A 23,892-nucleotide genomic window follows, 5' to 3' on the forward strand; every position below is an offset into this window, starting at 1 on the left:
TTCACAACAAGCCAAACAGGTTAGTTGCATCCGAAGGGCATTGAGTTTGAGACCGAGCACAGATGTCAATACAACAGAGAAGAGGGCAGAGAAATCAGACTGAGTGGATGTTCCAGAGGAGTGCACAAGGACGTGTGCACATTCACATGTGTGTGGCCGGCCGTGTATTACAGCACATGAAATGCAGCAACACTATTCAAGGATAGGAAAGATCCATTAGAGTGGAAAACTTTAGTAGAGAAAGTTGGGAATTTAAATCAGCCAATGGGAATGGATTCCTCTGGGCAGGTCAAACTATTTCACTAGTGAACTTTATGGATTATTTATAAGATATATAAAATTGACATGGGGTTTTCAATGGCCAATACAGACAACTGGAGAGTGGGTAGTCGATATATATATATGGTATATAATATTCATATTGCTTTTAAAAACAATCTAGCAGGTGGATAGATGGGTAAGTAGACTCTTCATGTGACAACACATAATCAATAAACATGATGAGAGCAGGTGCCTGAAATCCCACAACATTGTTGTCATTGATTTGAACAAAAGGGGGCTCTTTTAGATCATTCAGAAGGCAGGCAGTCTCCTAGTCTGCACAGAATGATCAAGCTCTTTCAAGAGAACATGAAGGGAAACCTTTTTAGTTGCTTGTTAGAAACTCTAAATGTTAGAACACCTGCAGCGGCCAAAAGCAAGGCTCTGTCTGGATTCCAGGCCTTTCCTCATAATTGAAGAAAGCTGCAAGAGGGAACAACTCCTTCTAAGGACCCATTGGACTGGCTTGTAAGACGCTGGCTTGACCATTTTCATGTAGAGAAAACTCATTATGTTGTCCATCATGTTACATTTCTGGGGCAACGCACCACTAAAAACGTTTGCCATTGTGCTGAAATCCACAAACACATTGGCCAAGCTGCATCCACTCTTGCTCAACTCTTCGTATATGTATGGAAATGTAACAACTCAGTGCTAAGACCAAGACAACCGTGTACAATGTGTCTTTAGTACACTATCTAACTAAATGTCACCCTAGTGAGGAGTCTCCTGGCAGTTTGCATAAAACTGATAAATATTTTATGTTATAAATATAAGAATATGTTTGTGGTGAATATTTAAACATATATATTTTTTTATTATCGTTACCTAGTGCCTTACCTTAAATGCAGTTTCAGTCTCCTGCTGTGCTGTACCGTGAGAGATCCAGTGTGCCGTCACTCTCTGTCCCCTGTCTTCCACTGAAAAGAAAGAGATGCTCAGATCATGAGAAGGAAAAAAAAAACAATGGATACTGACATTTCAACCTCACTTTTAGGATCAATGGCATATAAGAGTGTCCATGGTGAAGAAAAGTACAAATGAATACATTTTTTTTCAGCATGGATGAATTCAATTGATAAGACATTTATAATGTTAGATTTCAATTTCAAATAAATGCTGTTCATTTGACTTTGAATCAAAGAATTCTGAAAAAAGAAAGTTCCTGTTAAGCATCACAACTGTTTTCAACATTGATAATAAAAATAAATGTTTCTTGAGCAGCAAATCAACATATTAGAATGATTTCTGAAGGATCATGTGACAAGGAAGACTGGAGTAATGATGCTGAAAATGTAGCTTTGCCATCACGGGAATAAAATACATTTTAAAATCTAATCAAATAGTGAAGAGATATTTTAAATGTAATAATACATTTCAAAATATCTTTTATTTTACAGTGTTTTTGGTCAAATAAATGCAGTCTTGGTGAACATTCCCCCCCCCCCCCCCCCCCCCCAAAAAAGGCGACCCAAAGCTTTTGAATGGAAGTGTATTTCTTTATTTTTACAAATACCATGAATTATTATTTCATCTATAATTTATTAAAAGTAAGTTTTTGAGTGGTTGTGCTATATGACATTTTTTCTGACCTTGTCGTGTCACCAAAAAACCAAAGGATCTGATATTCTCTGAGATTTATCGCATTTTGGGCATGGTCAGGTTTCTGTGCGTACCCTGAAATGAAATCCTGCAGGCGTCCCAGACTACTAACCATGTTTGCCTGCTGTTATCAAGCCTGAAACCTTATAAAGGTTGAACATGGACGTAACACTTAAGACAGTACAATATAGCTTGGCAATCCAGGCCTGGCATTAAGTTAATCAACTCTTGAGAGGCAGCTGAAAGTGGGCAGTAGGTCAGGCTATTAATCTCCCTCAATCACTCATGATTAAGAGGAATAATCATCCTCATAAATCATTTTGTACAGCTTTCATGCACTTGATTTAAACCTCTTGTGGGATTCAAAATTAGACACTAAAATTACAAGCTTTTACAAGTTGATTATCAGCGCAGCGAAACTGGCTATTCACTCTCCCCGATAAAGTGACAAGAGATGAGAGGTAATGAAAGTTGTGAGGATTTTTCTCTTACATCCCTCTCTTTTCCTCAATGATTGTACTTTTCTTTGCAAAAAGAAACAAATAAGCATCCCCTCTAAGCTGAATCTCAGAGGTCTCACTCAGAGCTGTCATGCACACAAATGTGGAAAAATAAGATCATTACTGACCTTGCCATATCCATTTATGGCTGGAGTTTATAAAATATGACAGGAGGTAAAAGGAAGCAATAGAATTGATCGGGAGGGGAGTGTGTCGGTATGGTCTTCACAAGACCATCCTTTTTCCAATTTTCTTTTCTATTTCCAAATTGAAATGGGCTCATCTCCGCTAATGCTAAAATATCAGACTCGTCTAAAGTCGGCGTGATCTAAATCACTGCGGCTTGTTGTCAATCAGAATGTAACGCAAAGTCTATTCTGGTTGTAACCGCAGTTCTTTTCCACAATAAACATCATCAAAGGCCAAGTTTGAGTTCTGGGACGTAAAATAATCAGCCTGTCGCCTGCACGGCATAAAACCAGAGAATCCATCAACGCAGACTAAGGCCCTCTAGAGAAAACCATTTTCCAAAACTAATAGGTTTAGAGAAAGCATTAGCTTCAAGCCAGCCTAAGACATTGTTCCCGAAGAATGATCTAAGAAGGCCAGAGCTGGCTTGAGGGCACTTGCTCTTCAAACACAGTGAAATTGACCTTCCTCTGGTTGACAATTATCTGCCCGTCAAGTCATTCAACTGCCATGGGGGTCCCAGAGAGCCTTGCTTTTCCCTTCCTCTCTTACCAGGCTTTTTAGGAACAGACCTCAGGAGAAAAGTGAAGGTCTGAAGGAGAAGAGGATTAGTATTCTTCCTCTTTTTGCTTCTGTTCACTTTCCTCTCTTGCTTTCCCTTGGAGTCTCATTAAATCAATCATTTATTTATAGTTAATACAAATATTAATTTACAGTTTTGCTCAATGTATGTACTGCTAAATAAAAGAACTATTAAAAAACTGATTTCCTCATATTACTGTCAGGACCACTATCATCAAAAACGTTTGACAATTAGCATACAGTTAGGATTGGCGGTATGGTTCTGTTCTGGGCGAGAACTCCCAGCGCATCCATGCAGCCTAGTATGGATAAGAGAAGGGAGAGCAGCAATAACCCCCCTTAGGGTAAACAGAACAGAACCAACATGAATGTATTGCAGATATCATTAATTCAAGATTTTAAAGTACAACATAATTCGAGAATTTATTCTGATTCAAGGGGAATCAGAATGCCATACCGACTGGATGAGAGGAGCTGGGGATGGAGGAGGGTAATTAGCTTCTGAGGATCGCAATAGCTGTTGATAACACTGAAGGAGCTTATATATGTATACAGTGATAGGCGTCATATTCCTATAGGTATCAGCTGAGAGTCAGCTGATGCGAGCTTGACTAACATGACCTGCCAGAACTGAAGCTACACTTCATTTTTACACCTCCACAAAGGAATGTGCATAAAATCTTTGATTTGATTCTCACGCCTCATACGCCGATGAACAATATTGTGGTCGGCCCTGAGGATGGGATAGGTTGAGTGCAACTGACAGATTTGACTGGATGTCAGCTTTTAAATGTCACAACTGAAATACTGCACCAGATGTTGCAAAAGCATGTTATAAGAGGCCTAATGAGTGTAATCCAGACATCCAACACATATGTAAGAAGGCAAATAAGATCCATAAAGCAGCATTGCTGTTATAGGATTACGTATCGATCCCTAGGAGAGGACAGAATACAAATATAGAGAAAAACCGATAAGATGATTATGATTTCCTGTCACAACTGAGAGAGATAGAAAGGGAGAAACAGATAAAAGGGGTATTTAAAATTAGAACTTAAAATTGAAACAATGAAACAATTTTGCCTAATTTTTGCTCAAAAACGAAGTGTAAAAATAAATACATTTAAAAAAAAAATTTTAAATACACTTTAAAATAAACTCAAAGTAACATTAAAATAGCAGTGTGTTTTAAGAAGACCACTGTCAATGTTAAAGGAATAGTTCACTTATAGGAATAGCTCACCCTCAAGTTGTTTCAAACCTGTATGAATTTCTTTCTTCTGCTGATCACAAAGGAAGATATTTTGAAGAATGTCGGTAACCAGTTGATAGACACCATTGACTTCCATAGTAAGGGAAAAAAAAATACTTTGGAAGTCAATGGGGTCCATCAACTTTTTGGTTATCAACATTCTTCATACAGGTTTGAAACAACTTGAGGGTGAGTAAATGATGACAGAATTCAATTTTTTAAGTGAACTATTCCTCTAAATTTTGTTTTCTTGGGATATACTAATTATAAAATGGAAAATAAAAGCAATACTTTGAGGGGGAGAACATGAAAATGTTTTATTTGAGACTATATGTTGGAAATGATTGATTTAAAATATAAATAAATTATATCAATATTTTATAATACAGTATATCTATCTATCTATCTATCTATCTATCTATCTATCTATCTATCTATCTATCTATCTATCTATCTATCTATCTATCTATTAATACATTTGAATAAATAATACATTTATACATACATTCTAGTAAATTATAAACTTGCCTTATGAACATAAAACATTATGTTCTTGCCTTAAATGGGTTAAAATCAGTCCATCACAGCAGCTGTGTGACTGTGTGAGGATTTCTACAGACACCACAGCCATCATCTGTGTGATTGACCAATTTATGAACCATCACTGTGAGACGAGGACTAAAAAAATATGTCAATATCAGATTGACAGGAAGCATCTGCAATTTAGTGACACTCTAAAACATGCAGCATGGTGCAGTTGGCGGACTATGATTGTGTATGTGTGTGTGAGAGATAAGCTGGCACAAGATTGAATGTTGCTTCTGTGTGGGGGATCTCTTCTCTGAATTGTGCCTGATGCGTGTGTGAAAGAGAGAGGTTTGAATGGAACTGTTTCTATCACTGTTTCCAGGGTGCCGTTTTACACCAAATGCAATCACAAAGCGCTGCAGGGACCGGGCGTCTTCAGTGACAGCTCTAAACAACACAGAAAAACTCCTCCCTGCCCTTACCTTCCAACTAACAGCTCCGCCACGCTCCCCATCTCTGTCTTTAGCTTTTTGTCTCTATGATTCACTCTCTGATTACCTTTTTCTCTTTGTCTCTCTTATTTTTCTTTCTCTCTCAGACACACAAAAAAATGTTCTCTCTCGCTCATTATATACTGTAGCACATAAGAATGTCAATTTATAATGCTATCTGACTCATACAGCCTTCCATATTTTTTTTTGTTCAAATGCCATGAGTGCTGATTGTGTAGGAGTGCACTAAAGTCCCCTCGCATTTCCAACTGTTCTAAGATATGCTGATAGCCTATAAGTCTTTTTCAAAGAAGGAAGTTTTTGACATGTCAATGCACAATGAAACACAAAGTACACCACTGTTTGAAATGCTAACAACATTCACCCTTGTGAAAAAGAAGTACACTTTAGCATACTTTTAAAAAGAGTACTTATTACGTAAGTAATACACTTTAAAAGAAGATACCTCAGTGCAAATCTAATGTAATGTTTGCGGACACTAACAATAAAATGGAATTCTATTATAGTTTACATTGACGTTAAAAGCAATCGGTTAACCTTAAGAGTACTTTTTTGACCCATTTAGGACTTAAGTACATCTTTTTAAGCAATTTCATAATTACTTGTATTCGTCTTTGAAATATTGTTATTGTTGAATGTTCTGACAAGCATTTATGATAAACTAAAATATAATTTCCAATTCCACCTAAACTTGAATGTCATTAAATATATTCTTAATTACACATTTGTAACGATAAAGTTTCAATTAAGTACATTTAAAACGTATTAACTTTAAATGTAACATCAAATACGCTACACTGCACAAGTTAAAACCATAATCAAGTACATGGACTTTAGTATTTTAGTCAATGCATCAAAGTGCACTTTCAAAATATACTTCTTTAAAGCATGAAAAAAATAAAACATATTGATTTAAAATATCCTTTAGAGTAACGCTTAATTTGACATTGTTACATTGTTAGTAAAATGTTTTAAAAAATATTCATGAAATTGTACTCTCTTTAAGTACACTTAAGTGGCTTTTATTTAATTAATATTATATTTTCAGCAAGCACAGTTTAAGTACACTTATTTCTCACAAGGGCGGCAAGTGGTAAGACTTGACAACACACAAAATTTTTAAAAATATATGTGGTATTTAAGAAAACAGAGATGATTTATAATGACAGACACTGGGCCTACTGTTTGAGAAAAGAAGATGGTGTTATAATAATATTCCATGCCACAAAAATCGCTTTCACAAGGAAAAACAACCATTATCTATTCTGTGAGCCAATTTATGAAAGTCATTATCTTGATAGAGAAACTGTTGTCCAGGGACTAATGGAAAATTCCAGGAACAAGAAGCTTTTTAGACATACTGATGAAACCCAAAGTCATCCATCTTTCTTCTCATCGCATAAACATAAGGCGTATAAATGAGTAATGGTGATATAACTAACCCATGCAGCTGTGGAGAGCACAAAGCGCTGTGAGTAGACCACTGCAAAAAGTCTGCCTTATTTATACCTCCTATTATGTACATATTCCAAATAAATCTACAATGAACGAACGCTTGAAGAGAAGAGTTCTTTCTTATTTTGCACTGTAGCAAGCTTTTTATGTGATTTGACATAACCATTATTCTCTTCCAGTATTTGTCTTATTCTCAGTATTTTAAGCTTTCAAATCAATGTAAATACAAAATAGCACAGTATACATAAAATACGGAAGCTGGTCCCCAATCGAAATCCCAGAATAAGGCCACTGAATAGTAAGACTTTCCTGTGCTCACAAAGCAACACTATTGAAATTCCTCTTCTAATTCTTTTTCTCTACAATTTTTTTGCAATTAATTCAGCATGAACTGCTTAAAGTACAGACCCCTTTCAAACTATATTTGAGTATTTCGCCTGCTACAGATCGAGCAAGGTCAAACTGACTCTGGCGAGTTTTATTTAAAAATAATTGTAAGAAATTGTATTTGCTGTATATTTTCTGTCACAACCATGATAGTAGGTCCTAATTGTAAAACATCAGAAAAAAATACCTTCCCCAATTAATACATGTGTGATGTGCAAAATATGATTATTTTGTCACACATTTATTAATTTAAGTGAATGCTAGATTGGTAAATGTTTATAATAAGTATTTAACACACTGTATATGTATCGGAGTGACAGGCGAGGAAAAGCACTCCGAAAGTAATCCGGTCGAATGTGTTTCGACTACCTTTGGAAGTGGTCAAAAATGGACAAGCTCAAAATGTTTTAGACCCTGTTTATATTTGTATTTAGCGTCGTTAACTTATTGTTATTGGATTGACAAAAACAACAGGAGTAAAATAAAAATAAAAATAAAAATACCAGGAATAAACAGGGCCTTGAATGAGCAGGAGATTGAACCAAACATACATTCTAAAAGTTTGGGTCAATGGTTGGGTGGGTTTGTCCATATTTGACCCAAACATGGGTTGAAACAACACAGCATTTTTTAGAGTGTGACAATAAAGTTTTATGTTCGTCATATAAGTAACCCTGAAGTCTTCTAAGGTCAACTTTCCTACAATCAATTTGAGTTGAAAGATGGCATTAATTAACAACTTGCATTGTATGAAAAGAGAAAGAGAGAGAGAGAGAGAGAGAGAGAGAGAGAGAGGGAGGATTGCCAATATGAGCAGTCAGTTATACAGTTGCACCAGACAACATTGCACAAAAATACTTGACCAGAATAAAGTATTTCAGAAAACAAAAAATCCACATGCAACCTTTTTTGTCCCAGTAATCAGTTATTAGAATATTTGCTACTGAAAAAAGAATGTTATGTCTTTTTAATATTTGCTTTCTAAATTAGGATCTCACCTCTTGAATTTATTGCATTTGAAATTTTTATTGGTCATTTCCTCATTACATATGCAACTGAAGCACAGAACCCAAGCTGCTTCCAAGCTTCCTAGTTTTATTATTACAGTATGTCACCAGACTGCCTTCTAGTATAAACCCCATATTATATATATATGGGCTAAATGTGCATCGTTGATTATCCACATGTAGGTACAAACAAGCCATAAGTATATTTTAAGATCAACTTCTCAGCTCAGCAGAATATTTACTCTTGCTAATAGCTCTTGCCTGTCGTAGATAATATCGCTTGTTATAAATGCATTAAAGGTCTGTCACGCAATATGGATACTGAATCTCAGCGCAGGTCCCAGAGTCCCTGGTCAAATCTCAGAGAGATGTAGGAACTTCTCCAAACACGCAGAACACGCAGAGAGCTCGTGTAGTGTATGTTGGAACAGGACTGTTAACTTGATATCCTGAGACCAACAGCCTGTTTGAGTTTCTTTAAAACACACAGTGTTTAAATTACAGAGAAGTGATGCCTGTGATTAAATATTCTAGTGAAAAAAAAAAAAAAAAAACCCAGATCAGCAGTTTTCCTTTATATTTGTTATGTGTTGCTCAGTGAATCAGAGAATCTGGGGCATTGATAATGTGAACTTTTTCAATTCTGAAAGTAACCTGGATCTTGTTGTGGCTTATAATTTTGACAGTAAAGAATTTGCAGCATCAATAACAGTCTTGTTTTAATGGAGAACTGTCATCGCGACTCACATCACATCATTATTTTACGCAACTGAAAGACTGACCAATGGCTAATGATCAAATCGATTCATTGTGTGCAGTTAAGTGGTTTGACTAACATGCATCGCTTTATAATAGGGATTTGTGGTCCTGTAAATGATTAGGCTCCATAATGATTCTTTCAGTATCTTTCAGTAACAATCTGGCCCTCGAGATCCATTTACCTGCAATTTAACTCCAACCTTTATCAAAATGTACCTAGCTGTAGCTTTCTAGCAATCACAAAGACCTTGGCTGCGTCTGAAATTGCATATACTCTCTTGAGTAGGTACATATTTTAAATAAGTAATTACTCTGTGTCCGCTAAAAATGTGTGTAGTATGAAAATAATCCGGACGCATTACATTCGCCATGTTGTCATTATCACGTGACCAACCAGCATCAATTACATAGCTTCGCTGCCATTCATAAATCCTCTCCCGTGGCATCATGGGATAGTAAAATGTCCATCATACGTAGGCTACACTTCAGAATCTCGCCCGAAGTAGTAGGTCATCCGGGTACTTTTTGCCCACTCTTTAATGAGTAGGCTACTGTAAAATCTGACATACTACTCTTGTCACATACTGTTTTTCGCCTATTATATATACTAGTAGGGAAAAATGCAATTTCGGATGCAGCCCTTGATTAGCTGGTTCAGGTGTGTTTGATTAAGGTTAGCGCTAAAAGGGTGTTTGTTTGACATCACTTTTTTGCATGTTAGTAAACCTATAATTGCCGGCACAGTGGCTTATTGGGTCGTACTGTTGCCTCACAGCAAGGAGATCCATGGTCCGAGTCCCGGCTTCCTGTGTAGATTTTACATGTTCTCCCGTTCATGTTTGCATGCCCCCCCCCCCCCATCCCCCATCCAAAAAACCTGCAGTATAGGTGAAATGAAGACGCAAAATTGTCTGTTGGTGTGAATGCCTGTCCCAAGCCATGTAATGTAGAGGTTTGGGAAAAGACCTTGCAACCTACCCTGGAAAAATCATTGCCAAGAAAATTAATGGACAGTCTCTCACGTATGATGAGAGATGGCCCATTGAATCATCACAAGACAGGGCCTTGAATGAGCAGGAGTCTGAACCCAAACATACATTCTAAAAAAACATGGGTTGTTTCAACCCATGTTTGGGTCAATGGTTGGGTGGGTTTGTCCATATTTGACCCAAACATGGGTTGAAACAACACAGCATTTTTTGGAGTGTTCATCATATAAGTAACCCTGAAGTCTTCTAAGGTCAGCTTTCCTACAATCAATACCTGTCACAAGACTTAAATAGTTAATGAATGACAATGATACCTATAATTAAATCAATGCTCTAATAGGCCTACATAGGATAACATACAATAAAATAATGTTCAATTTAGTCTTTCTTTCCTTTGACCAAAGTAACTTGCAATAAATTACAGATTAATTCAGTAGTCACTCCAAATGATTCGGTAAGTGTTTTAGATTCACTAGACAAATCGGCTCATAAGAATTAGCCTATTCGTTCGGCAATCGTCACGCGATATTTTGCTCGTTCGCGAAGTGGGCATTAAGCTGTTTTTGATTCACTAAAAAAAAAAAAAAAAAAAAAAATTAAACGCAATGAAGGCCTATGTTTTTGATTAAATAAAAATGAACCGACTTATAAGAGTCAATCATTTGGAATTCGGATTACTCCGGTTGCGATGTAGGCTATGTTTTTGATTCACAAAAAGAGCCGGCTCATAAGACTCACTCGTTTGGGAATCTGACTACTCATATGGAGCTGGATGTTTTTTTTATTTTTAATTTTCACTTAAAATAATCTAGGCTACTGATTAGAGTAGTTCTGAGAGTCATAGAGTCAGAATAGTGCTGATGTTTCACGCTGCAGATTTAGTATAGGCTATAACGGTGCGCTACTCCGGTTAGGCTACTAAATTGCTGAATAGGCTATAGTGCAGTGAACTTAAAAAATGATCCTGTTAAAAAGTACTGCTGCTTCTCGGTCACTATGCTACCCTATATGGTTACTGTAGCCTACTTTTAATTGACTATGTAAATCGTTCCGATTTAACGGTTAGATTGAACAAAACAAATAGAATGTTACAATGTCACATTTTCTCCTTTTGCTTTTGCATTCAGTTGAGGTCAATATTATGTGCAATCACATTTGATTATGTCCTGACGTTTATAGCAACATTAAAGTAAACAATCAGCTGAGAATAAAGTAGTCTTCTTGCAGTCAACGTGGGCAACATCCACATCCTTATATGGAAGGGAAATCACTGATGAATTATTGTTCAAAAAGCTTTTCTTTTCACAGTAACCTAAACAAACAGTGTAGCCTATTTATGCATCAGACGTACACTTTTCGAAGCGACTAAAATGCGTTTACCCAGCAAAAAAACTTATTCGTGGATGCGCGCAACTGGTTGATAAAGGAGAACAACTTTCCAAGTCGGTTCTGGGGTATGAAAGCGCTGTCTTACCTTCCTCCCGAGGATTTCCGCCTGCGATTTCCAGTAAACCGTTAAACAGAAAAAGCGATACAAGCACATATCGTGTCGATGAAATGTGTCCGTTTTTCTGTCTGTGTTTGGTATACATCCCTGTGGCGGTCGGTGCTGTTCTCCGTCTCGCCTCGCGCTGGATTCACTCGCCACTCGCCAGCGTTAGAGGAAACTGAAGAAACAGATGCAATTGAGTCAGCTAAGCTCTGCCCTCTCGATTTGCGTGAGCCACGCGAACCATTATATGTTCGCAAACTGTCCTACTACGAGCAGAGAACACAACCGAGGAAGGAAGGATGAGAATCGTGAAGCCCTTGGGCACTTGAAAGCAAGCGCACATTGTCAGGGCTTTCCTCCGGGCATAGTGGATTTATGACTCATTGATCACTGTATTCAACAGACCCCTGCTGAGAAAAACAGCATCTGCTTTGCTGGTCTGAAATGGTCAGGCTTGTATCAGTTGGTTGGTTTACATGACTAATGTATGGAAGCTAATTTTAGCCACATAATGGCCTATAACAAATATTCTTTGGTAAATCATAGGCTAATTATGATGACATACAAGCGAAATTATGAGATAAAAGTCAAAATGATCACATAAAAAGTAGAAAATGTGAGATGAAAAGTCATAATTACGAGTTAAAAGTCTAAATGATGACTAAAAGTTGAAATTATGATATAATCAGGCATAATGGCTCCAAAATAATTGGAAACAATTTAGACTCTTTATCTCATTATTTGAGTTAGTATGTCATAATGTTGACTTTTTACCTCAAAATTTCAATATTTTTTTACAGTCTATGGTAGGCTAATAATTAAGACTTTTTTTTTATCTCAAAATTATAACTTTTTATCTCAATGTCATAATTTTAACTTTTTATCTTGCAATTACCAAAGCTTGGTATTTTTTATGTCAACCCACATAATTTCTTGCATGGAATTCTGGAAATGATTATACTGTCTTTTTAAAAACATCATATGCCATACATTATGAGATAATTATTACTTTTACATTAATTAAAACATGTAAATGTAATGCTTTGGCTTTTTTCTGTTACAATTTCTGGTAACACATTAACAAACTATTAGTTCATAGTTTATAAATTTAAATATTGTAGTTTCTATGTTATTTTATACAAATAGTCAGTTCTTCATTCATTGTCACTGTATATAACATAATGTTTATTATTTAATTAGCTCATACAATAGTTAAAAGTTGTTTTATGCTTTATTAACAACCATATAGATGATGTACAGTACTTTAAACCAATAACAAATGAGTTGTGAATTGGTTATTAGGAATAAATAGTTCTCACTTTAGATTAGGTCATTATGGGAAATAGGAAAATATCATTAATTAAGTGCTTTAAACCAACCTTTATTGGACATTGATTGCATTCATTTTCAGTGTTCCTTAAATGTTTACAAACGCATTAAGCATGCACACACACACACACACACACACACACACACACACACACACACATATAGATAGATAGATAGATAGATAGATAGATAGATAGATAGATAGATAGATAGATACATGTTTCTGCATCTATGCAAATGTAAGTAAATGTACGTGTGGTATCAAAAATACATAAACATACTCATGAGTTCACACTGTAAAAATAGATCAGTTGGGGTTAGGGGATAGAATATAGTTTGTACAGAATAAAAATCTTGTCTATGGAAAGTCCCCATGAAACATGGAAACTCATTGTGTATGTGAACACTAATGCAATTAATGCTAATAAAGCATTTAATTAATGTCATTTTCAGATTTTCTGTGACCTAAAGTGAGAACTATTTACTATTAATAAGTTGTTAATAAAATATAAAAAAAACATTATCTAACTCTTTACAAATTAGCTAATTACATTATACAATAATAATTAATTACAGTGCCAATGAATTAAGAACTCACTATAGTGTATTATTATATTAAAAATGTAGACTAATATTTGAATGAATTAACTAATAGTTTGCAAATGATTTGTAATTACTTTATTACCGTATACTTATTATAAAGTGTTACCAAATTACTAAAACATTTTTTTTTTTTTTTTTTTTTTTACAGTTCTGCATAAGTTAGAGCTTAGGCTGGTTTAAGTTTAAGCTTTTTGCTTCCAGCGGTCACACACCAACATTGCGATCCAAAATGAAATGCTAGCAAGAGAGGCTGTGGGCTTGGAAACAATGGATCTCTAAACGGATCATGTTCATTATGTGGTTTCTGTGACTATCATTACTCACTCATCAGGAAATGTTAATGCCATTCAGTTTTTAAACACTGCAATAGCATCAAAGCACAAGCATACAAATGGTTTACAACACACACGCACAATAGTCCTCTTGCAACTTTGTCGTAAAAGAGATTGTGTAGAGCCAACCAGTCATGTAATTCAGACTGTGGGAGTAAAAGCTTTGGCCAGCTGCCTGCAGTTCCTTGCCTAAAGAAACATACAATGGTGTAAAATATACTTTTGGCTCCACAGTGCCATATGCTCTGCCACGAAAGCTTTTGGGAGCACAAAAACAAGTCGCAGAACTGAATCAAACGGTCAGAATGCTCAAAAATGAATGCACATAACAGAGTGCTTGTGGAGAGTGGTGTGTCATTAAATGGCTCCTTGCTTTCCCACAGCACAAGTACTGTATGTGTGGGTTTGACTCAGGACAGTAAACTTTGAGCAACATCCCATCTCCTGTGCTCATACCACTGTAAGATACCTTAGCCCAACGGAGCTATGATAAATATTGCATTTTCAGAGAGATGATAAATGATTTATTCTTGACCCTGAGTTGTGTCTTTTATAAACTTATTTTTGGATGGCTTGTTTAATGGAAGAGGTCTGGTGAAATAGATCTGAAATTAGAACAGTAAATCTTCCCAACAGGTAATTTGGCTATCGGTCTGTCAGAAGTGAGCTGGGATATAATCTTCTGCCCTCGACTCTCTGGTGAGTCTCAGCTCTTCAAAGGCAGGGTTTGCTCAATAATCAGAGAGGGCTTTAATCACGCCTCAATGAGGACGTCCTGTTGACCCGTAAACCGCATGTAAATGAGTGCTAATAATCAGCATGTCGCTGTGAAGGTGCTTTTTCCTGATTACTATGTAGATGTGAACTATTAAGCAAAAGGTGTAAAATTATATTGTTTTGTTCTGATTAGATTATATAAGTGAAGCCTTTTTAATTAGAATGCAGAGATAGGAATTGATGAGCTTCAGATAATGCATAATGACAACTTTTTGCATAAAACATGAGTTAAATACTTAGCAGATTACTTCAGTTTTCAGTTGTCACAATGATACTTGCTATTAGTGGGATAGTTCACCTGAAAATGTAAATTCATTCATCATTTACTCACTTTCATTGTCTTTCCAAACCTGTATGACTTTCTTTCTTCTGTGGAACACAAAATAATATATTTTGGAGAATGTAACAGGTTTCATTAACCACATTTTTAGATAAACTGTGGAAAATAATAATAAAGGAACACACACACACACACACACACACACACACACACACACACACACACACACACACACACACACACACACACACACACACACACATTGTACCTAATAAATATAACATTTTAAACATTTATGACAACTTGCCCCAACCTGACATTTATGAAAAATAGGCCTACTCTTGAGCACACAATTAAAATCTTAATATAAAATTGACTGTTGTCTTCGTTTTCAGTGTTATGGATTAGAGTCACAGAAAATTACCTACTCTAATTTAAGAGGGTTTGAAGAAGATGTTTGAACCCAACATAGAAAAGGACTGATAGAGAAAACAAGCTTTGTGTAATTCATTTCTCAAAACCCCAGTTAGTGAAAAAAAAAAAAAAAAAAAACCCGGAAAAAAAACCTAAATGTGTAGGCTGTAAGGCCTGTTGCTTTGATAGTGTAATGCTTTTTAACTGGACAATAACACTTTTTGCGGGTTTTTGAGGTTGCTTTACTTTGATAGTCCACTCATTCGCCATTACCCACTATCTTTTTTGTTTTGATATTTGAAAAATCGCAATTCCATTCAAGGTGTTTTGTCGCCATCTAGTGTATATTAATAGGTGTTGCAGTGCCAGTGCATTTCTGCAGCACTCCAGTCCTGCAGGGGACAGTAACCGCGACCATCATCTGAGAGATGACACTCTTCTCTTTTGAGTTGACTGTGCGAGACTGACTATATTCTGAGTTACAGTTACAGGATTCTTAAAGCATGTTGATCTTCATTAGTGTTTAAACTTTCTTTTGACCACAGTCCGCTGATACACCAGCGCTGTTTATGACTGGTTTAAAGTTTTAGATTGGCGAAAAACATGACTGCCAATGAAGACCAGGAGGTGAGACAGATACAGCTAAAGCTAACATGAGCTAAAAGATGCTCACTAAATGCATTGTGGAAGTTTTATGAAAGCTGTGTATACTAACCTAACCACAAACTTAATGAACATCTTGTTTATGCCCACATTTCATTCTGAAATTGAATAACACTATACAAAAAAGGAAAGTGGTGGTACAGCGATGATATTACTGTATAGTGTTTCCATTTTTATGTTCCATGGTATCATACTAGGAAAATACAACGGTAAATGTCCAAAACAGGGTAAAACCATGGTATTGCAGGGTTATTGACACTGAAGTGTTCTTGTCCAGATGGAGTTGGAGGCTCTGCGTTCAATCTATGAAGGAGATGACTGCTTTAAAGAGCTCAGCTCTGTTTCTTTCCAGTTCAGGGTAAGAACTGCTTCTCGACACTAATACTTCAGTTCAGTTTGGTGTGAAAAAAGTCATAAATACACCAAATACTGTTTACTTTGACTTATCTATCTATCTATCTATCTATCTATCTATCTATCTATCTATCTATCTATCTATGTGGTTTAGTAAACAAGCTAGAGCAGAAGTGAATTGCGAGGTAAATAAACAAATAAGTAAGAGTGCCTTCTTTAGTGGTATAACACTTCTGTGATGGTATGAGATGATACGCTATTATATAATGTATTTAACTGATTAACCTATTCATATATTGTTGGTTTAGATGATATTGTATTAATAATATGTTTGCATAAAAACATAGTATAGCACTACTATTGTACCTCGTCCAAAGGTTTTTGCTAATGTCATGGTACTTTTTGTGTCTGAATTGTGTTTTTTTCTTCTTCTTCTTCTTTTTTTTTACATTTATTTGTAGATAGGAGATGTTGATGACACTAAATCCTTCCTGCTAGAAGTGTCTTGGCCAGAGAACTATCCTGAAACTGCACCGCACATATCATTAGATACTTTTTTCAACAACAGAATGTAAGTTGTTCACAGTATAATTGTTTTAGCCTTTCATTGTGGCTAAAATGTTCATAGATTGTACTTGATATGTCAGATTATTTGCACTGGATATGTTTATATTTTTAATATACAAGTGTTCAAAAGTTTACGGTTCAGTACGATGTTTTTGACATAAGTCTCTTATGCTAACCAAGGCTGTATTGTGAAATATTATTACACAAGGTTCCTACGCGGTTTGGAAAAGTATGGAATTTGATTTGAGTGATATCCAAGTCTGGTCTGGATAAGGATGGGGAAAAAACCAAGAGTATGGAAAATTATTTGTGTTTCCAGACTATTGGCCCTATTCATTTTTCTAAAGTATAAAATTACGAATTTCTAAAAATAAATGTATCGTTTTAGCGATTTAACCAGGTTTTGGTTATTTTGGCAGTGTGGGCAGGTGCAAATCCTGCTGGAAAATGAAGGAAGCATGAAGTGCTCTGAAAATGTCCTGGTAGACGCCTGCGTTGACTCTGGATTTAATAAAGCACAGTGGACCAAAGTCCTCTTTTCTGATGAGAGCAAATTTTGCATCTCATTTGGAAACCAAGGTCCCAGAGTCTGGAGGAAGAATGGAGAGGCACAATCCAAGATGCTTGAAGTCCAGTGTGAAGTTTCCACAGTCTGTGTTGGTTTGGGGAGCCATGTCATCGGCTGGTGTTGGTCCACTGTGCTGTCCACTCAACGCAGCCGTCTACCAGGACATTTCCAGAGCACTTCATGCTTCCTTCAGCAGACAAGATTTATGGAGATGCTGACTTCATTTTCCAGCAGGATCTGCACCTGCCCACACTGCCAAAATAACCAAAACCTGGTTCAGTGACCATGGTATCACTGTGTAATTACTGTGTGATTTCATGTAATATTCTAATTTTCTGAGATTTTGATTTTGTGGGTTTCATAAGCTGTAAGCCATAATCATCAAAATTATAACAAATAAAGGCTTGAGATATCTCACTTTGCATGTAATGAGTCTATATAATATACAAGTTTCACTTTTTTAACGGAATTACTGAAATAAATCAACTTTTTGATGATATTCTAATTTTATGACCAGCACCTGTATATATATATATATATATATATATATATATATATACATTTTTTATTTTTATTTTACTCACTGACCGCAAGCTTTTGAATGGTACTTGACATTCTATTAGATTCATATTGAATATCATATTTCATAGTGCAAGTAGGTTATTGGATTTAACAGGATTAAATGAACCTTCTAATTTTAGATCGCTGGAGACAAAGCAGTGCATTCTCTCGAAGATGAGCGAACAGGTGGAGGCCAACCTCGGCACTGCCATGATGTACACGCTTTTTGAGTGGGCCAAAGAGAACCAGGAAACACTCATGGAAAACCACCAGCCCGTGACAACCGCTGTGGTCTGTATTCTTGACGCGCTGGGCTCTCTGAATATATTGTGCAATGTCTGCACTAGTGCTTTCCGATATATTTCACATTATATCTTTAAACAATTAAATCACCTCAGAAGAACAGAGTGAAGGTCTCTTGTAGTGTAGCTATGGAAACTGCTTGTTCAGAATGACTTTGCCACAGCTCCTGTAAAAAAACATTGAACGACTGGTATTGTTTCTCAGACCTTGATATCCAGCAGCGATGTCATGAATAATTCCACCTCTGTCAGTAAGAAGAAGAAGGACAAAAAAGAGCAACTAACCAAATCACAGAAGAGGAAACTGATTGGAAGAACAGGTTAGTATCATTGGCGAAAAAACGAAAGAAGTTTGGCTTTGTTGTTTGAATGCACACTGATGTGAATCTGCCCTTTGCAATAAACAGATAATAAGGGTGAACTACCAAGAGGTTGGAACTGGGTAGATGTTATTAAGGTAAGTTAAAATAGAATGATTTTCTACAAATGCCATTTGATGCTTAAAATATAAATGCACATTCTTAAGGCCCCTGATGCACTCATGGCGATGTTCTTTTTCGTTCCTCGCTTAGGGATAAAAATGAGTTTGAAATAAGTAAGCAGCGGTATATACTGTTAGCGAACATCCCGGCGCCGTCCACGCTGCTGAGAGCGCGTTTAGATGAATATGTTAATATGTGCCGCACACTTTTCTCTCAATAACCAAATAAGACAGCAGTGAAAAAACAACAGTTAAAAAAGCATCTGATCGTAGCGATGTGGATGTTTGCACAATCTCTGCAATTCAGGACTCCAGTAAAGTCACGTCGTGGTTATTTATATAGCATTTTATACAGTAGATTGTTTAAAAGCAAGCAGCTTACAGTATTAAACAAGAAAAAACAATGTCAGTGGCTCCTTAAATTAGAATTACAATTTTAATTTCTATTATAAAGCGGCTCTAAGTGTGTTCATGCTTTTACTCACGTCTAACCTCGACGGACTGAACAGAAGAAATTAGGGTTGTCAGTAGTACTTAAAAAGGACCAGTAATACTGAAAAGAAAAAGATAAGTTGACTGTACCAGCATTTCCGCTTATAGACGATGCTTTCAAATGTTTTCGTTCGTGTTTGGTTGAAAAGGTTAAAGGGATAGTTCACCCAAAAATTCTATCATTTACTCTTCCTTATGTTGTTCCGAACCTGTTGAATACAAAATAAGATATTTTGAAGAATGTTGGTTACCGGACAGTCAACGGTAGCCATTGACTTCCTTTATTTTTTCAATGTCAGTGGCTACTGTCAACTGTTTGGTTGCAGACATTCTTCAAAATATCTTCTTTTTAGTTCAACAGAAGAAAGAAACTCACAGTTTTGGAACAACATAAGGAAGAGTAAATGATAGAATTAAAATTTTTGGGTGAACTAACCCTTTAACAGTGTGTTTTTAATGCTCAACAGTGTTGAGCATTGTAGCCAATCACAAACATATCTGTCGAGCATGTGAACACAATGGCCAATCAGAGGGGCTAGTCAGTAAGTTAGTCAGAACTTAGCTATAAATGCAGGGTTTTTTTAACATGAGCTGCACGCTTGTGAATCCTTTCATTACAACCAACAAAGTGTAAACGCAATGCAAATAAGAGATTGATTGTACATTTAAGACAGCTTTTTTATTATAAGTTGAGTTTTTTTGCGAGAGTGCAGAATTCAGTGAGTTTGCGCTTTAGAGATTGACAGCTGTAGTGATTATAAAGGGAGCTTCTCTTGCTTTCTGTTTATTACCCATTCACAATCAAGTTTAGTTTTTCATGCTGATAAGTACACTGCAAAGTTTCTAATATTTAAATTCCGTATTTAAATGCATGATTGAACCGGAAACTGCGATGATTGAAGCTGGTGTGTGGTGGGCGTTCTGGTGCAATATGGCTGCCGTCGCATCATCAGTGGATGCTGCACATTGGTGGTGGTTGAGGAGATTCCCCCCTTCCATATGTGAAGCGCTTTGAGGACCCAGAAAAGCGCTATATAAATGTAACGAATTATTATTATTATTGACAGTAGCCGCGTTTCCATTACCCTTCAAATTGCGCAAATTGAAATTGCGACTTGAAAATACGCTTAATGGAAACACGTCAATTTCGCAAAAACTCCCATTTATCGCAAAAAAGTTTTTACGCTCGCATGAGGGGGTTTTTCAGGCAATTCGAAAAAGGAATATTTCGCAAAACTGCAATGGAAACAGTTTTTGCGCATTTACAGTCACCTGACGTAGATGACGCGGTGTGTTTGGACAGAATACAAGACAGAGTTCTTTATTAAATTCATAAAAGACGGAAGAATGACAGAAATACTGGATTCTAAACCTCAAAGAAATGCCACAATCAAGACCTCGGAGCAGAAATGAGTGAGAAAAACCCAGAAACACCTCATATGTGCCGCTCACAGTATAAGGGTCTTTCCTTGCCATTAATGCTTTGCTAACACACCTACGTTTCCTTCCATTAATAATAATAATGTCTAGTGCGGTACTTGGCTGTGATATATATAAAACTACCAACGTCCATTGCCATGATTTTTGGAATGACTTATCGCGAGAGGAAAAAAATTACGCTTTAGTCGCATAACATCGGTTAATGGAAACGCTGTCATTTCGCAATAGTTTTTTATCGATATTTAGAAAAAATCGCATAAGTTTTGCATAAATCTGTAATGGAAACGCGCCTAGTGATAACCAACGGATGAGACAAAACGGGACCACACTTTTTAGAGTACTTATTTCAACAGTTTTTGCTCTGGTTCTGAAATTGGTACAGTGAGCCGCAAGATTTTACTAGCATTGGTACTGACTACAGAGATTTTGGTACCGTCACAACCCTAGAGGAAATTAACTGGAGAAGATTTCTACGTCAAAGAAGGCGGAGCCTCAGAGCCACACCTACCTATTACGCAATCGCCACGGACCAATGGTAGCTCAAATATGTTTACTTAATATTCGTAATATTCAACAGACTGTACTGAGGCTGTTGTATGAGATGTGAACTGAGCTGGACGATGACATCACTGTTTTCTGCAGAACTGCTTTATAGATGAAATTAACTAATAATTGATGATCTTTACAACAGAACTGAATCAACACTGAACTGACTTCAGCTGAACAACAGCCTAAATGTATAATTTTCCTGTTATCACTGTAAAGCTGCTTTGAAACTATCAGTATTGTAGAAAGCGCTATATAAAATAAAGGTGATTTGACTTGACTTGTTTACCAGCCAGAGCGAACTTTTCCGGAAAAGCTGTCAAGGACTCCCTAAATGAACACCAAACGAACTTCTTTTTGGCCTGATTTTGTTCGAAATGACGTCACACCAGTTCTTTCGCCGATTTCGCTTGAAGTATTTTCAGGGCCTTTAAACATTCAGAGACTTGTTTTATAATGTCTGTCTTTTTTCTCTTTTTGTATGGGGATCCCGACCATACGTTGCCACGTTTTCTGTTCACCAAACAGCATGTAAGTAATTTATATTATATAAGATATAATATACAGTGGCCCAAGAAGTGTTTGGACTCTAAGGTCATACTTAAGACAAACTGTTTGAATGTTGTGACATTAGATAACAAATATTACACCAAACAGTGTTTATTTTAATGAAAAACGATGCAAGCGTTTCACGGAAATGTGAAATTGAGGCTTTAAATAAGACAAAAGTGTTTGGGCCTAGTTCATATGCTCTAGTATAGGATACATGTGTGAACTGACTTCATACATCCACTACAAATCACCTTGGGAGCAGATGTATTGGCATCTTATATTTTTATGATGCCATTTGGTTTGCAATGGATACATACAGATTATGTATGGCTGAAGTATTCAAATGTTTTTGGGGCCTCTGTATTTTGAATTAAATATTCAGGTAATCATATTAGTGAATATGATGGCATAATGAAACAATGTTTATAGCTTTTAAATAACAATTGACACTATGAAATACTAAAACTTGGACTACTTGGAATACTACAACTCTCAAATGAATTATGTGATTCATACACTACTGTTCAGAAGTTTGGGGTCAGTAAGAATTTTTTTTAAATCTTTTTTTAAGTAATACTTTTATTCAGAAAGGACACATTAAATTGAAGTGACAGTAAAGACATTAATAATGTTAAATATATTTCTATTTTATATTGCAAATAAATTGTATTTTGGACTTTTTATTCATCAAAGAATATTGAAAAAATATATTTTTTATATATATATATTTCACAATATTACGTTTTTATCACATTTTTGTTCAAATAAATGCAGCCTTTCTTTGTGAGCATAAGAGACTCCTTTCAAAAACATAAACAAATCTTCCCAATCCCAAATCTTTAAACGGTAGTCCACGCTTATAATACTTTTACATATTTCTTGTCTTCTTTCTTGTTTTTTTGTTTTCTATAGCTGAGCAAAACTGGAGGAAAAGATGAAGATTAGAGATACTTGAGAAGGAACGATGGATTGATGTAGTGCCGGGTGAATGTATGGATGAATTGTGTCTCTGTGCACTTGGTTTTTTGTGTGTTTTTTTTTATGAAAGCTGACCTGAATTCTCTTCGGCCATGATTTCAATTCACCTGAAGCTGCCACAGAGCCGATTTGACACTGAGTGGAAGGAGCTCTGCCGTCACAAAGACACGTGTCCTCACAGGCACAGAAGTGTGTGCTAAATTAGCTGAGCCACACGTCAACATCATGAGGCGTGTGTTAAGTAAACTAACACAGGTTGAAATGCTTGTATTTTGGAACTGGTAGAACAGTTGGGCGTCACATAATAAAGATAACATCAGTGTGATGTGCAATTTAATTAATCTTGTGTAATGTCCTTTAAAATGCATCATGGGTAGTTTAAAGGCGTGATTCAATCTGACAGGGGGTTACTAAAATAAAACAAGGTCTGTGTCCGTAATCACATACGCTCTTGTGTAGGTACTTATTTTGAAATAAGTAATTACTTTACGACAGCTAAATAGTATGTTCTATATAGTATACTATAAATGTGTATAGTATGGATGGAATCTGGACGTACTACATTCACCATGCTGTCATTATCATGTGACCTACCAGCGTCAGCGGTATTCATAAATCATCTACCATGGCCTCATGGGATATTCAAGTGCCCATCGTATGCACACTTCAGAATTTCGCCGGAAATAGTAGGTGATCCGGATGCTTTTTGCCTACTCTTTTATGAGTACTGTGAATTCAGACACGCTTATTTTGTCACATACTGTTGTTCATTTTTTACAGTAGGGAAGTATGTGATTTTGGATGCAGCCAAGTATTATTTAGCAGGTCATGTGATCTCAACATGGCAGCTCTCTATAAGACTCCCTCTGTCAAAAAAAAAAAAAAAGGAAAATTGTGAAAGACATTTTATGGGGGTATATATAGCCCCATAAATATATTATATAAATATATATATATATTTTTTTTTTAGAAATAAAGTGTTTTAAAGCACAGTCTTTGTAGATAAAACAGTGCCATTCTTGTTAAATGTGAAAACACTGTGTGCGAGCGTATATGTCAGTGTAGTGGAAGGGTCTAT

The 23,892-nt window shown here is 36.1% G+C and overlaps 2 protein-coding genes across 3 annotated transcripts in view; one reads left to right on the forward strand and one right to left on the reverse strand.

Annotated features, from left to right (window-relative positions):
• Positions 1–11,957, reverse strand: part of adam19a (ADAM metallopeptidase domain 19a) — a 101,999-nt gene extending 90,042 nt beyond the window's left edge. Inside the window, exons 1-2 of the mRNA XM_079866760.1 lie at positions 11,558–11,957; positions 1,162–1,241 (exon numbers count right to left, since the gene is read on the reverse strand). Coding sequence (XP_079722886.1) covers positions 1,162–1,241; positions 11,558–11,675 — 198 coding nt within the window. The 5' untranslated portion in view covers positions 11,676–11,957. The remainder of the gene's footprint in view (positions 1–1,161; positions 1,242–11,557) is intronic.
• Positions 11,958–15,709: 3,752 nt separating this feature from the next.
• rwdd (RWD domain containing 4) lies at positions 15,710–23,685 on the forward strand. 2 transcript variants are annotated; one of them, XM_079866777.1, is made up of 7 exons: positions 15,710–15,937; positions 16,251–16,331; positions 16,789–16,898; positions 18,164–18,314; positions 18,531–18,645; positions 18,733–18,782; positions 22,749–23,685. In XM_079866777.1, the coding sequence occupies exons 1-7, from the start codon at positions 15,914–15,916 to the stop codon at positions 22,779–22,781; spliced, it is 564 nt and encodes a 187-aa protein (XP_079722903.1). In that variant the 5' UTR covers positions 15,710–15,913; the 3' UTR covers positions 22,782–23,685. The 2 variants fall into 2 exon arrangements, with proteins under 2 accessions (XP_079722903.1, XP_079722904.1); XM_079866778.1 differs by lacking the exon at positions 22,749–23,685 and adding an exon at positions 18,898–18,918.
• The last annotated feature ends 207 nt before the right edge of the window (positions 23,686–23,892 follow it).

The sequence above is a fragment of the Squalius cephalus genome, assembly GCF_949319135.1.
Source record: "Squalius cephalus genome assembly, chromosome: 3".
NCBI lineage: Eukaryota > Metazoa > Chordata > Actinopteri > Cypriniformes > Leuciscidae > Squalius > Squalius cephalus.